Here is a 15,653-nt window from a genome sequence, read left to right as displayed (position 1 = left end):
AATTCTTGGCGACATGCCTGTTTTGCAGCAAACCTGTCGTTCAGTCTCCACTCTGTCAAAGCTGGAAGTTTCTTTTTACATTTTCGCTGAAGCCAGCTCTTCAGCACCTTTAGACAGCCTCTTCCAGCAGGGCCACCCAACCATGCTGCTCCCACATGGTCGCAAGGACACCTCTGGCAAGTGGTGGCCAGTGCTACCCCTTCCACGGGAAAGAGTTTGCCTCTCACAGTAAGAGACACCAAAACTGACAAAACTGGCTGGGTTTTTGGGTCATGCCAAGAGAAACAACATGAGCACACAGGGTTAACAATGAAACTCAGTTATAGCTTTATTTAGTAACTGGTACAAAGTCCCCCTCAGGCAGAGCCTACCAGTCCCATTCCCTACCTGAAATGGAGCAGAATGTGAGCGTGACCCTCAGAGGAGCTGGCTCCCAGTGAGTCAGGACTGCTCAACAGTTAAGAAAGGATGTTTTGCTCATCTGCTGAGACCTGTAGTAGCCTGATCACTCATCCCTTTTCTCCCATTAACAGCTAGACCCTGGCATGCAGCAGGCATTTGCCTCCCGCCCTCTGTGACCTGGCCAGATGTAAAAAGGCAGCAGAATTGTGAATTCCACAAAGACAGTAAATAGTACCTGCACAGAGGCATTCACTGCTCACAATTCTGACCTGACTCACATAAACATGGGTCTGCTGGCCATCATTACATTCAGTGGTATTTCCTGAGCCTCAGTTAATACCCTGTGCAGACACTCTGCCTGGGGCTGGCAGCAGTGGGAAGCAGAGCTGGCAGCGCAGGAGATTTCTGATCTCCACCTGGCAAGGGGCACTGCTGCCCACTTCACAACCTACTTGATGTTAAAGATTCACCTGTGCCAGAGTAGAATAGTGACTAGGTGTTAATGCATCTGGCCCTCCTGCAGGAGAGGGGGAGGGCCAGCAGAGGTGGTCTGGAAGCCAGGGCTGCCGTAGTTTAATCCCTTGTACTCGGTTAATAGTGCACCTTGGTTAGTCTAAGTTGACTTGTTAATTGCTTTTGCTTTTCAGGAGGCTCAGGTAAGAAATCACTCTGCTCCTTCTTAACACACATACAGAGATGAGACCAAGACAGTATTTCTGCCCATTTGTTTTCCCCATGGCTGCCTGGCACGCCAAGAGTCCTGGGAACACAAAGACCTTCTGGTGGGTTCTGCACTCCAGGCACAGCTCTGCCAAAGAGCATCACCTGCTCCAGTGCCTGGAGTTTCATATCATCATGGTCTTGCTTTCCCACATCCCACAGATGCTATACCAACTGCACCACAAGGATCCTTTAGCAGAAGCACAACTAGAAAGCAATTCTAAACCTCACAAAGCCACGGAAATTATATTTAAATGAACAGGGGAGACAATGGCTGTCATCTGGATTGATACACAGCACAGACAGGAGATGGTATCAGCATGTACAGTAACGTGACTTACTAAGACCGCAGAATGTTAACGAGTTTTAAAGAGGTTCTGATGCCAAGGGCATACAGAAAGGACCAAAGTAATGCCAAGTACAGACTACCAAGGAGGTGGCAGCTCAGATGGGCATGCACAAGTTAAAGAACAGTTAATGCCATGTTGGATGAAATGCTAGATTCTGAGTGGGTTCAGTGGGGGCGAGTGGAGTTGTCTGAATCCAGAAGAGGGGCTCCTGCCTAACAGGATACTTCCATGGTTTGAGGTGCATCCTGGAGGTCAATTCCTTCTGGGGTTCCAGCACTTCCTTCACCATGGTTGCTAGTATGAGACCGGCTGCGGACACTCTCGCCAGAGCCCACGCTAGAGGAGGAGTGAGTACGGGAGCGCATCAGCCTGGTCATACTAGCTGCTGGCACTGCAAGAAAGAGCAAGTGTGGGACTTAGAAAAGGAGAAAGTTCCTAGAGCAAGTATCACAGTCACTCAGATAAGTGTCACTGGGTAAGCACAAAAAGAGCTCTACCCTCAGGAAGAAAACTCACTCTTCACTGCCAAAATTTGCATGTCTAAAGCAAGGTGTTTAAGGCCCAATTTCAAAAGGTCCAAGGTGAGCAAATGCCAGAAGTGTAACTGATCATTTGCAAGTGCAGTCATGGTGAGTGTCTGTGCAAACCAAGGCAGCTGTTGTAGATGACCTTTTGAAAGTCAGTCTCATCACTCTAGAAAACCACAGAGCTGAAGTCATGCAACAATCAACAAAATACAAATGAAAGGTGAAAAAAACATAGCATACAAGTTGTACAATGAATCAGCCTAGCCCACAGCAGGCCAGCAGGACATGCCGAGACAGAGCAATGCACCCGAAGAATCATTCAACTCAGTACACAGACTTGGGCTGAGGCAGATGCACAGTTGAAGGTACCTGACTCAGTGCTTAGATGGCTGAGCTGCACATAAGGGACTGGAAACAACACGAGACAAGGAAAGGGATGAATACAGTTAAGAGCCAATTAGTTGCAGTGTGTGACTAGCAGCTGCACTGCTCCTGGGATCCCCAGCTACTTTCCCTTCCACTCCCAGCTCACACATTGTGCTGAAAGCTCCCAGTATTTGTGAACACAACTGCTAATGAGCATCTTGGGGAGATGCCAAGCTGACTCAAAAATCCATCAGGGCCAGATCTCTTCAATGCCTTTAGCTGGAAATTGGAATGCACCTGGTGACCCTACCTCTCCACTGTACACACCACAACTGCTCAACAGAGATGTCATCTTCCTGTGGCGGGGAAACTAGGGTACACCCTGTAACTCCAGATACGGAACAGAAATTCATGTCCTTCATTCAGTTGACAGCATCAGATTTCTGCTACAAGCCTACTGCAAGGCATTACCTTCCACCTGCAGTGTCAGCACAGGCAGGTCCAACTGTTTTAGCCAATGTGCAGAAGGCACAAGAATAGCTGTTGAGGAACTGGCTTGTGCATTTCTAGAAATGGCAAGCTGCCTATTTGATTCTCTCTTGTTCTCCCTGAGAAGAGGACTTGCTGGCCAAGCTCAGCAGTGCCAACACAGTCTTGCCCACTGAAGTTAGGAAAACCATTCTGGGAGTAGCTACTAATTCTAGAAGTAGAAAATTACCCCCTGTCCTTCTCAGTGCTGCGCATCCTATTTGCAAGAGAACTGACCCCCAAAGTGCTGCTGAAGTCCTTGCTCTGATGACAGCACTTACTGACTTTACTAATGCCAGGAACACAAGAGAAGTGAACACTGAAATGCTCTCAGGCTGTGAGGCTGAGGGAGCCTTCTCACATGTCACCCTCCTCTGCAGGACCAGGCCCTTCTGGCCAGCCTTGGAGAACATGATTGTCCTGCTACGTTCATGTCAACTACACATAGCTCTAAGGAAAAGGACAGCTTCTTCTGAGTCCTGATGCCCATGAGTTGGCAAAGTTCTGGCCGTGTGGAGACCATTGGGAGTGTCACGGCTACCACAGTGGCCATGCTTAGTGGTTAACCAGCCACATGAACCAACCCCTCCCATGATTCCAGCTTTTGAGGGTTCATCATCCACAGAAGGGAACTCATAGCCCTGGCCCCTGGCAGGCAAGACAAAGCTGTGCCAAGGTGCCTGCAATAGAGACAGAGTTGCTTTAGTGCACTGAGAAGCCATTCTCCTGAAGTCCCCCAGTCTCTGGAGTGCTGAGGGCAGGGGAGCTGAACAGCTGTCAGCCTGACACACTCAGAAGACAATGTCTTCTGCCTCCAAGCACAAGAAGGAAGCCATAGGGCATGGCATGCATGGGATCAAAGCACAGTTCCCTCTGGGCTCCCTGGGTGTCTCAGAAGTCACCCAGCTCTCTGTTCTGCCATTAGAGGGTTTCATTCTGAGATATTGCTTACCCCTGGTGAGAGTCTGAAAGAAATAGGTATGTCCAAGGAGAAAGGAAGGAGCTCTCATGTACTTATCATACCTGTGAGGCTGCACTGCTAAATCCTTCCCCTCTGGAGAAGGTATGCACAGAAGATTTCAGAAGATTCCCCATTCTTGGGAGCACACTTTTCTGGACTAGCACAAAGATGGACTTAAAAGGTTTTAACAACACCAGAGCAACCGTAAAGGGATCACCGCTCCAGCTGCAGTGCGGATTAAACACATGTCCGGGAACAGCATTGGTTTGCTAAGGCTTGTTAGAACTCTAGTTGATTTTCCAGTGTGAATGGATTTCCCGGCAACCACTAACTCACAGGTGGGGACACAGATGCCAATGGGCTCAGATGGACCAGAGAGGCTGAGTTCCCTTTACAACAAAACTGCTCCAAACCAGAAAATTGTATTTGCCACTTACTGTAGCCCATTCCCTGTACAAAGTATTTGAAGGCTTCAGTCAGCTTGCCAGGCTGTGGAAACAGAAAGTGTGGCTTTAGTGTGAACAGAACAAGGGCGTTTGTACAACCCAAATGCCGTGGGAGAGCCAAGAGGCGTTTCTCACCTGAACCACCTGGGGCAGACCCCCGCAGTCAGCCATCTGCAACAGGAAACAAAAGGGAGGTTGAACCACCCCAGGAGGACAATCCCAGCACCATGCCAGAACTGCCCACCCCACCGGGGCTGATGGCACCAGGCTGCACTGCTACATGAGGCACACTTCTACCACCTTGTCTCTAAAGCCAAAAAGCAAGGCCTGGTGATATCTCTTCTGGGAACCTGTTGCTGAAGGAACCCAGCACCTTGGAGGCCGCATTACCGAGTGATCTCAGGCCATACTGTAGAAGCCCAGGAGTAACCCTTCACTGTCCCGGCTCCCCTGCCACTCTTCCCAAACCTGTCACTTTGCACTTTTATACAGCAGCTGTCTGGCACACTGCGGAGCCATAGGTGAGGATGGGAAGGACTGGTGTAAAGCTAGAAAAAGTGATGTTGTTGCTGGCAGAGAGCAGGGTGGAAGCAGGGCACCTCTGCTAACTCTCAGGAGGTCTTCCCTGCTGGTTGAAGATAACAAGGAAGTAGCCATAGAGCAGGGATTCAGGGACACCCTGACAAACTCTTCTCTCCCAAGTCTGACTCCAGGCAGGAGAGTACACAGCCCTGAATGACTGTCCACAAACTTCTTAAAACTAAATGTATTGAAGGCAAAAACCTAAGTGGAGCTGGCCTCAGCAAAAATAATGTCTTTGTGCAGGCTGGAATGATCCTGGAGTGGCACTCACCTTCAGAAGGGTAGTTTTGGTTGGGTCAAGACGTGAATTGCATTCAACCTAAAAAAAAAAGGAGGAAAGAGGGACATGATATAACACAGAAAACTTGAAGAGTCAGATGTAAAATGCAAGGCAGCTGCATGAGAGGCAGTGGCTGTCTTCAGCAATGGGAGCTTCTTTGGGGCCAAGAAGGACTGACCAAGAAAGCAGAGGGCATGTAGGAGGAGAACAATGATCGAAAGAGGCAGGGAGGAAAAGCAGGTGTTCCCATCCAAGGGGACCTTGTGGTGACAGAATGTCACTGTTCTGAGATGTGGCTGTGACTTCAAGGGAAATCATCCTCTGGTTTGGGGGATGCGCCGTGAAACCCTGGAGCACCTTCTGGGCTCCAACAGCAAGACTAGGAGGGAAGAAGACTTCTGCGCAGTGCAGCCCGGAGGGAGATCACTCAATCCGCTAGCCAGACAAGGAGGCCACAGCCACTTCTTCTCTGTAAGGCTGCTGCGAAAAGGGAATAGGTGGGGACCCTGTAGGAAAAGCAACCCCAGCAGGGGAGATTGTCATGAGCTGGGAACCTGGCCAGCCAGATCGGCAAGCCATGATCCAGAAGACCCCATCCTGTCCCCCAGCTGTGGCTAGGAAGCAATGAGAATCCTCAGGGATAGTATCCTAGCAGAAGTCAAAACCTGTAGAATGTCTCAGACTTCCAGACCAGACTGATAAAAAGGCAACAGACTTCCAGACCAGACTGATGAAAAGGCAACAGGCCATGACCAGAAAAAGCCCTGCAGCAATTCTCCATGCACAGCTCCTAGGTCCAAGCTACTGCTTTAGGAGACTCCTACACTCTTCCACAGTTTCTTAAGACAGCTGCTTTTGTTCACAAATCCCTGGTTTCCCCACAATCACTGTCTGAAGGGGAGGAGCAACATCCACCACAACCACACTGCACTGTGCCATGCCCCATTTCTAACTGTGCTGAGAGGGAAGGGGGTTATAGATGTCTGCAGAGAACAACAGGAAGTGTTGCCTTCCCTGTGATGCAGTGCTTCCGCAGAGCTCTATGTGACTCCCCACCACAGGAACTGCAGTCACACTGCTAATTTTTAAACCCCAGGTAGCCTCAGCACAACAGCAAGAGAACAGTAATTCATTACTTGAACTGAACTCCCGGCAGCAGCTCGGCAGAGCTCGGGGAAAGATGCAAGTTCCTGAAAAGGGTACTCTGCATCATTTGTCGAGCAAGATGCTTAGGCACAATGACCCTTATTCAGGTCCTGCCATCCTCACATTAGAGCTGCCCTGTGGGGCCATTAAGTCTCCCGAGCTTCAGCTCTCCCACTAGTGGCTGACGGTTCTCAATAGCTGGGGGACTAGAAAAGAGCTTGGGACAAAGAGCCACTTTCTGTGACTAGTTCTGGGCAAGCTGAAAGCACTGCTGGGTGAGGCAGGTTTGCTAAGTGATTTGTGGGGCTAATGTCATGAGACGAAAGAGTTCACATATACGTACCACTGCTTCCACTGCAGGCGAGTTGTCACCAACCACTAGCAAGGCAGGGCACCTGGTCAAAACCCAAAACAGAGCTGTTACTCACAGTGCATCTAAGGGATTTCTGAGAAAGTTGAGCGGTGTGAACCAACAGCCTTATGAAATGTTAACAACACTCAGCAAAATCCCTACCGGCCACCACACCATGGCATTTTGTTGCACAAAAACATCCTCCAGGACTTGCACTCACACCCATGCTGTCCCCTACATGCACATCAACTGCCACTACTATTGCACACATGTTAAAAGATGTGCCTAGGTCTGGGAGAAACACCATCCCCGGCTGCATATAAGAGCGTGCTCTCTGAAATTAATGTCTGTTAGGAATTTAAGAATAACCACATCCAACAGAGGAGTTTAATGCTTCTGAGGCTGGCTACTGCTCTGCACTGTATTTTGGTTTGGGTTTTAGAAAGAAACAGAAAAAATGTCAGGGAATATATCAAAAAATGTCACAATATCAAAGCCTCAGTTGGCAAATTTGTGCTTTCATATCCTTTTTTATATGTTATTGTAATTTTAGAAGAACAATTAACATTCAAGGTGTAAAACATACACAGGAGGTCACTGACCAACTGTCTGTGAATTTACACTATTCATTTACAGATCAAAGTAAGAAAGGGGTGGCTAGAGGCCCCACTTCTGTGTGTTGACTAGATGACAAAAATTAGACTAGAGAGGCTGTGAGCCACAGACCTCAGAGTCAGTGCAGTACCACCTCTAAGGAGACAGAGGATCTATATGCAAGTCTACTGGCACAGACATCCACACTTCCATAAGAAATATTTTAAGGGTCTGCAGATCCCTGTGAGTCACTTGAATGGACAGACAGTGGTCTGTGGCTTACAGCTGCCTGCATGACAGAGAGCAGCACGATTGGCTTTGCCTGGAGACCAAGCAGGGAAATCCACTGCTTTTAGATCAGCCAAGGTCTAGAGGGTTTGGCTGTGGAAGCCTAAAACATTCCTGGGACTGGCAGGAGCAGAAGTCCATACAATTTCCAAGGAGCGACGAGCAGAGCCTGGGCAGCAGTCTCTAGCCCAGCCTAGGCATCCTGCCTCAGCACTGCAATTCACAGTCTTCACGTGCTCTGTATGTTGGAGATAATTTGCCCCTTTTGCCTTCTTGCTTGGAATCTGAAAATTTACTTATACTTGCTCTGAGCTGATTATTACTAGTTCTCCAGTGTCTGTCCCTTCTCAGCTGTACCCTGCACAGACTATCCCCTCCCAGATGAGAGTCACTGCCACTGGGAAAACACCACTGCATTCTCTGCATTCAGAACCCACTGCCATCTCTGGGAGAACTGTGCAGGTAACTTTTTTCAGCAAGGTGGGGGAAGCCAGACAGTGGCAACAAACAAAAACCTGCCTCCCTCATTTTTCATGCAAAACAACCAAACTAACAGTTCAGCAAGTACAGTGACTGCTGGGTGGATACATTTATTCCTCTGACCCTGCCTTCTGGAAAAGTGTGTTCTTCAGTGTGTTCTTAATGACAGGGCTTCCAGACACCAATCTGCCCCATTCTAGTTGACAGCACTGCACTACAGCCTGGGACTGTCTTGAACAGTCTTCCCAGTGCTTGGGCTTGTGGGATTCTTGCTTAGAAGCAGCAACAGCTTTTCTGCTGAAGGGACTGCACAATAAGTAACTGAACAGGCTGATTCAGAGCAACTTACTTGAGTGTTTTTGCAGTATTTTCATTGACGCCAAGAACTGGTCTCTCAATTTCCAGGTCTCTACGACTGAAAGACAAAACAGAACAATTCTCCATCAAATTCACCAGAGGAAACTGGTTATCATGGGAGCATACAAAATCCAATCAGGAGTGTTAGCTCCAGCACCCAGGCAACAGGTTATCACTCCCTGTGTCATGCCATGTGCAGGAGCCCCAGCAGTCACCGCCAGAAAACAGGATCCATGCTCTCATGGCAAGCTTGCTGTGTGCCTAGAGAGATGATCTACTGAGGTGTGAAAGGGTCATCCAGGCATGAGGGCTGAGCTTGGCTCAGGATAATGGCTGAAGACTAGGCTTAGGACAAAGCTTCATATGACATTATATCCAACAGAATAATACATATGGCAGCAAATCTACTGAGCAGGGAAGCTACGGGAGCAATCTAGCAGGCAAAAAGGTATGCTGTACCTGTTGTATGAGGTGAGGAACAGCTGAAGGTTATCTTGGTTAATGTCCTGTGCGATATGAAGCCTGTATGTTTGGATCAAATCTAGATTTGCCTGCAGTTCCTCCTGTACAAAAGCAGAAGAATTGAAAGACAGGGAACTTCATCTTTTTCACAAGTAAAGAAACAATACTCATAAAAATACTGAAGCATTAAACTGCCTCCATACACATCATTCCCCTGTGAACAGTAACACAGAGGGCAGCGACTCCAGACTGCATTAGTACCTAGGCTACATGAAGTGTTTCTGTGACATGACTGTTATGTGCCATACTTCGGTAATGTGACTACACTTTTACTAATGGCAGCTCACATGCTGCTGCAGGAGTACGAAGTATCTTGAGATGGGATAAGTTAGCTCCCGAGCCTTAGTAATGCTTATACAGATACAAATCACTCTTTTAGGAAGGTCTTATGCTTAATGTTAAAGAAGCAAAACTTTATAGGTAAGCCCCAAGACTGGGGCCAGAGGAAAATCGAATTCCAACACCCAGTTCTACAAAGAAACTCCATTCCAGTGAGAGCTAGAGAGAGAGACAAGAGAAAAGGGAATGCAGGGAAGCACTACAGATAATGGAGGGGCCTGAAAGCAGGAAGAGAACAGCATGTGCTCTAAGCAGGAGGAAGCTACGTGACTCTTTCCAGTGCTGATGTGTGTTTTTGCAGGAGGGCTTCAGGTCAGGGACTGATCTGCTGCATGACACATATAGTGTGCACGAGGCACACACCCTTTCAGTTGCCCAGTAAGCTTGCTGGTTGGGAGCCAGCAAATTCCAAACAGAAGGCATTGCTGTATGCGAAGTTTTCAGAAGGGGCTGGTTTGCCTCTGCTGAAACTGAAGGGCAAGACGAAGAGCAGAATGCAGCAGTTCAACATCTCGACACATACAATATCCCACTGTCAACTCCCAGCTGATCTGTGCTCTACCCACAGCCCAAATGCTTCCATGCTGGCTACAGAGAACCAGCTGCCACTTGTTTCTGCAGACAGTTGCCTGGGCACCACAAAGTCAGGAGTTAGAGCACTAGTGTGTGGGACACTACTTCCTTAACATGTCTGCAGACAGGGCAAGCATGAGGATGTGTGTGCTCCCCACAGTGTGCAAAGCCCTGATGTGAGCTTGACACACAGAGAAGATAGTACTATCTGTGGCAACCCTTATTTGATGGACCAGAGCTATTTCAGAGGAGGTACATACAGAAGTTATAGCTCCATGTACAGTTGCAAGGGCAACATTAACACCTGCTGGGTACTTACATGGCCAAAATGATGCGCCAAGACAATATCCACTATGTTAGTTGTCCAGCCTGAAAACTGAAGAGTGACCATAAATGAGGAGGAGGGAGAGTAACTGGAAATGCAGTTTCATTACAAATTTCAAAGCAGCTCCTCAGAGTAAAGAAAATAACAAAGAAACTATTCCAGTGATATAAGAAACAAATGCCTGAAGCTTGGGGTGGGTGTGCAAGGCTCCAAAGAAGTGTGTGCATGCACAACACAGGTCTCCAGAATCCTGGAACCCTGAATAACTGCAAGTGGCCAGAATAACAGAATAATTAAAAGATCCATTCAACCTCAGCCAAATGAAGCCTGCAAGCATGAGTAATAAATCAGAAGAAAGCCGAGTGCTCAACAGCCACTTATCTCCAAGCAGTTTACCAGGATTTCTCATTCACATATGATCACACCCACCCCTTCTCCTACGGTGGAGGCCATACTACACCCAGACTGAGAATGCAGCAGGGACAGAAATGAGATTGTACAGTTTTTGCCATAAACCAACAAATTCCTATACTCTGCCCTTTTTCGTCTTACTCTACACACTGTTCATTAAGCACTGAGGAGAGGAGATGTGCAGGAGAAGGAGAATCTCACCTTGGATGCTGCCCAGTCAATCCAGCCCTTTGCACATGGATCAATGTTAATAAGAACGAGTCCCTCCACCAGGTCAGGGTGGCTGAGCTGTGGGGAGAGAGCACAGGCACACTCAGAAGGATGATTCAGCCCACTCATTGGTCAACAGCAGGTGCAGCAGCTGGAAAGCTTCTTGCAAAAGGAAGACAGAATAAAATGAAGACTAAGTGGGGAGCTCCTGTGCCAGGCAGCCAGTGGCCTTTTCAGAGTCTGGCCCAAAGCTGGCTCCCAGCCAGACCTTACTCTATTGAGTTGTTGGCACTGAGGGATTGACTGCTCACACAGCACCTGCAGCCTGAGCAGGTCTCAGCAGCGTCTTCTGGTGACCTATGCCTCTGGTGCAGCCGCAGGTCCTGCTCAGGCTCCCATGTATTACAGGGCTGCAAGCAGTGACTCTCTCTGCTCCAGTCTGGCACCTCCAGGAAGGACCTGGACAAACTCCTGTGCCAGCTGCAGGGGCACCTGGCTCACCAGAGGGCACCCCTGCTGCCCCCCCAGCCTGCTGCCCCCCCTTCCCCTGCTCCAGCCTGGCATCCCCAGCACCCTGCAGTTTACCTTGGGGTATGCGTGCGGGAAGCACGAGTACAAAATACTTTGAGAACTGCTTGCAAACACAAACCCAGCAATCTAACACAACCAGAGAACTTTGAGCTCTAGGCTCACTCTAAGGCTGAAATTTTACAGCTGCTCTTCTGCTCCATTGTATAGATTAGCACTAGTTAAGCAGAAGGAAACAACTCTGTCCTCAGCAGGAAACTGTCTGCAATCCAGGCAGAATGGCAAGGGCTTTCTGGCACTTCAGTGAGCTGAGGACCAAGGCTTATTTGCATGATCTTCTCTTTAGCAAGACTGAAAACTACACAAGATACAAAAGGCAAGTAACAGAGCAAACACCAGTGCCTCACACTGCCCCAGGCTCAACCCTGACTGGAGGAAATGGGAAACAGAGAACTTTCTGTAGGAGGGGCAGCTGCATGGTAAAGTGGCTTTAAGCAGCAGTAATGTCCTAGATAATCAGCAACTCTCCACACTCAACTACTTGAAGCAAACTTTACTGAGATTGTCAGATTTCTGTATTTTTTTTAACACTGTCTCTGAAAGATTTAGGCAAATTCCTTAGCAGCTAAACTAAGTCCACTGACTTCACATACTTACAAACCCTCCGCTAGAGAGAAATGTAGAAGTATGTACCAAGATTAAGTTAGGACTCTTGTCAAAGGGTGGAGTGCAAAATCTACTTCCTTACAGTGAAAAAGCACATTCCTCATCAGCGCTAGTTCACAGCACATCACCATATCAATTGTTTGGTGTCACAAACACTGGAAACAGCATACAGTAATGCAGCCAGTCTTTGTGAAGACATGAGGCTGGATACTCCTAGCAGTCAGGATGGGCTCTGCTGATTCAAAGACATCACATGACAATCTTTCCATGTCTGGCATAGCTTGAGAGTAATCTTGGCTGCTCCAATTTAACCACCTGGATGTGAAGTAGCTTTCACATGGCTCCCTGCAGGCTTACTGTAATTACTGACTACTACTTTGCCCATGCCCCACAAATGGTCTGTTTGAACAGTGGAGGACCACAGCTCATGTAAGTCACAAGGAAATGAAGAGATACTTACTGCACACCTGCTGAGGACATAAGCTCCAGCTCCTAGTCCAATCCCAATGAAGCTTTTCAGGCTGAAATATAGGCATTTCACAATCAGCAAGGCTAACTTAAGCTCACTCATGCTGAAGCACCCCTAGAGGCAAATTCTTTCCCCTCACTGCATCCAGCTGTTCACTTATGGTTCATTTTCAAAACAGTCCAGCAATGATGCAGCAGCCATAAATTGTCTCATGTGGCAGACAGTGTTCCCAGCATAAGAACCAGACAGGGTTAGACAGGTTAGGACATGCTCAGGCCTCTTAGGACAACTCAGTAAGCATATCAGATGTTGCAAGGAGAGATAGAGATAGGTGCTGGAATGGCTGTATCTAGCTGGCTCACCCCATTTCCTTTCAGAGACTTACTTCAGGTGTGTCAGAACAGCAGGCAGCATTTCAGCCAGTTCATCCATACTGGGATACTGGTACCTGAAAATCGAGAGAGACTGAAATCAAAGCACCTCCAAATAGAGCTTGACAGAGGTTACCTTCCAGTTCTACCCAATGTAGGAGAGACAAGGAACATCTGACAGGCATGTGCACAGGTGATTATTTCACAATGACACTGTACATTCCAGCCAACTGCATGGATCCCATACCTCAGAGCAAGACTTAACACAGAGCTGTGTTTTTTGGGGCAGTCGGGCTTCTGTGGGAGGATGGACAGATGGACCAAGGAATACCAGCTAGACTGCAGTATGCTGGGCTCATGCTCAAGTCAGAAAGCTGGTACCAGCACTCACCACTAGTGAGGGCTTTACCCACGCCTCAATAATAGGAGAGTTCCCTGAATGCCCCTTGGGAAGCATCCTCATCTTCCCATTTCCTCTGCTCCTGAAAGCTGCCTACTACTACACTCAGCCTAGCAGTCCCAGCTGGCTTAAACTGGATGCTACCTCAGTCCAGACTGCAGTCCAGACCACATCTGGAACAACAAGGGTTTCTGCAGAGCTCTTACCCAGATGGGAATGGGGGGGCTCCTTCCTGCTGGCCTGGTGCATCCACATGGCACACAGCAAAATGCTGAGTGATCTCTTGCATGTCTTCAAAGTTAAAGAATGCATTAAAACAGGATTTATCTACAACAACAACAAAAAAGAAATGAGACTTTTCCTGAAGTTTTGTTGCGACCCACCCTCCAAACACCACGGCACACACCTGCATGAACCCAACTCCCCTGCTGAGTCTGCTGGGCAATGGATGCTGGGTGATCCATGCTGCTGTGTCCCCCTGACTGCAACGCAGCAGCAAGTCCTAGCAAAGTAACTGTCACGACTGGAAGGCAGGCAGACAAATAACACCCCAGCATGCATGCCCAGGAAAACAGGGCCTTGCAGCACTTAAGATACTCACAATACATACTGAGGAGCACCTGTGTGAACATAATGCTATATGTTGGGTGGGAAGACATGTGGAAAGAACAACTGAGCCTGCTAGAAACACACTACTGCAGCCTTGTAGAAGGGACTGGTTCACCTGCCCAGCATCCAGGGAACAGATGCCTTTTGGCAGCTCTGTCACACAGTGCAAGAAGTCAGCTAGAGCACTGTCTTGTGGTGGGTGGACCTATTTCCACGTTTCCACCTTGGCCCTATCTTTCAAGGGCTGCTGGAATGGACAGGGGCGTGCTACATGCTCTCTCTCCTGCAGACCTTTATCTTTTTACCCTGGAATGACCTGTCTCATCTCAGCTTGAGGACAGTCTCACTGGTCCCCACACTCAAAAGCAAATACCATGAACAACCACTTTTTCAGGGTCCTGGGAATGCAAGGGCTTACGGTTGAGGCCAATGTCATGGTATGTGAGGATGACAGGTCTGTTCCCCTTGGGTGTGCCCCGCATGGTGACATGGACCACTCCAAAAGCTGTCTCAATGTCATGTTCCTGCAGAGAGAGAAGAATGAGCCTCAGTGTTACGTGTGCTGCCTGTGCTACAGGGAACCCTAACTGAGGGCCAGCAGCAAGGGCATCATCCACACTTTAACATTGCTCTCCTATGCACAGCTCTTGCAATCTGCAATCCTTTCAAATCTCTCTCTCCAACCACTGCCAAAAGCAGGTTGCTTTTGTACAGATGTGTGAAGGGTTTGGGGCTGTGTCTTCCTGTGACCAAGATCTCATTTCAATGGCCTTTAGTGATGTTGCTGCACCATAGCAGAAGCTGGGTGTCATGTGTCCATCTGTCTCTAGGGGTTCATGGCATCACAAATGCAGCTCCACTCCCACAGCCAAGCCTGCACTCCCCAGCTGGCATCCCTCTCCTTCCAACCCACCAGCCCACAAGTCTCTTTTCAGTGTGCCTCCAACCCACACCCCTGGGAATGTCCTGTCTGTGGGCAAGCTGATGCAAGGGGACGCAGCAATATCTGAGAGGCTGGCAGCAGCCCCAGCCCCTGGGAACCATGTACCAGAGAGTTCTTGAAACAGCATGACAATGCAGAGCAGGCAGATGGCTGGGACAGCAGACCCAAGCTCTGCAGATCCAATCACTGGCTACCTGGGAGGTTGTACCTATCCACAGGGGAGTGGGTGGCAGCTTTTCCTTTCAACAACAATAAAAATGAAAGATGCAGATCCACACATACCTGTTCTCCCAGGCTGCCTGTCTACTGCAGTCCCACCTTGGCCATTTGGCCAAGAGCCCATCAGGTCTTGAGCACACTGCTGCATTGACGTTCGCTGATCTGTCACCCCAGGGAAGGCTGAGCACTGTGCCTTAACCCAGCACTTTTTTTCCCTGCTACCAGGTTTGGTAATGTGACAGTAAAACACCCTTAGGCTCTTCCAGCAGCTGGCACAGATACAGGAGGTTATGCTGGTTTCCAGCTGGGTATCAGTGAAGCAGTTTCATGACCTGTTTCATGATTATTTGCCAGCAAAACTATGTGCCTTTTCCCAAGCAAAATATTGAGGGCTTTTTGCACTGCACCTTGCATAAGAGACCTCTGGGTACCTCTCCAATACTTGTCCAGTGCAGAAACAGAAGCCACAGCCTCACGATGATGAACACAGAAACGCCCACAAAGTTATCTGAGTTTAACTAAAATAGCTGCAAACACATTTAGACAAACACTGATCTGGGATAACTACAGACTTTGGAAAAGCTGCAGAGATGGCAGTAAGGCTGTGTACACAATATCACCTATAAGTCCTTTCTCTCATCTACAGAAATCAGAGGAGAGACATGCTCTGACTTACAGACAGTGTAAAA

At 48.5% G+C, this 15,653-nt stretch overlaps 1 protein-coding gene across 6 annotated transcripts in view; it reads right to left on the bottom strand.

Moving 5' to 3' along the window:
• Positions 1–303: 303 nt before the first annotated feature.
• NDRG3 (NDRG family member 3) overlaps positions 304–15,653 on the bottom strand; it is a 63,879-nt gene continuing 48,529 nt past the window's right edge. For 4 of the 6 annotated variants that reach the window (XM_069808535.1, XM_069808516.1, XM_069808526.1 and 1 more), the window contains 14 exons: positions 14,221–14,326; positions 13,400–13,520; positions 12,808–12,870; positions 12,414–12,474; positions 10,751–10,837; positions 10,133–10,189; positions 8,839–8,942; positions 8,372–8,437; positions 6,652–6,703; positions 5,154–5,201; positions 4,436–4,471; positions 4,292–4,343; positions 2,369–2,407; positions 304–1,863 (listed from right to left, as the gene is read on the bottom strand). In XM_069808535.1, coding sequence (XP_069664636.1) covers positions 1,685–1,863; positions 2,369–2,407; positions 4,292–4,343; positions 4,436–4,471; positions 5,154–5,201; positions 6,652–6,703; positions 8,372–8,437; positions 8,839–8,942; positions 10,133–10,189; positions 10,751–10,837; positions 12,414–12,474; positions 12,808–12,870; positions 13,400–13,520; positions 14,221–14,326 — 1,071 coding nt within the window. In that variant the 3' untranslated portion in view covers positions 304–1,684. The remainder of the gene's footprint in view (positions 1,864–2,368; positions 2,408–4,291; positions 4,344–4,435; positions 4,472–5,153; positions 5,202–6,651; positions 6,704–8,371; positions 8,438–8,838; positions 8,943–10,132; positions 10,190–10,750; positions 10,838–12,413; positions 12,475–12,807; positions 12,871–13,399; positions 13,521–14,220; positions 14,327–15,653) is intronic. The other 2 variants (XM_069808560.1, XM_069808544.1) reach the window with 1 other exon arrangement.

The sequence above is a fragment of the Haliaeetus albicilla genome, chromosome 2 (assembly GCF_947461875.1).
Source record: "Haliaeetus albicilla chromosome 2, bHalAlb1.1, whole genome shotgun sequence".
Classification (NCBI taxonomy): domain Eukaryota; kingdom Metazoa; phylum Chordata; class Aves; order Accipitriformes; family Accipitridae; genus Haliaeetus; species Haliaeetus albicilla.
The sequence above is the reverse complement of the archived record's forward strand: the minus strand, read 5'-3'. Positions and strand labels throughout refer to the sequence as shown.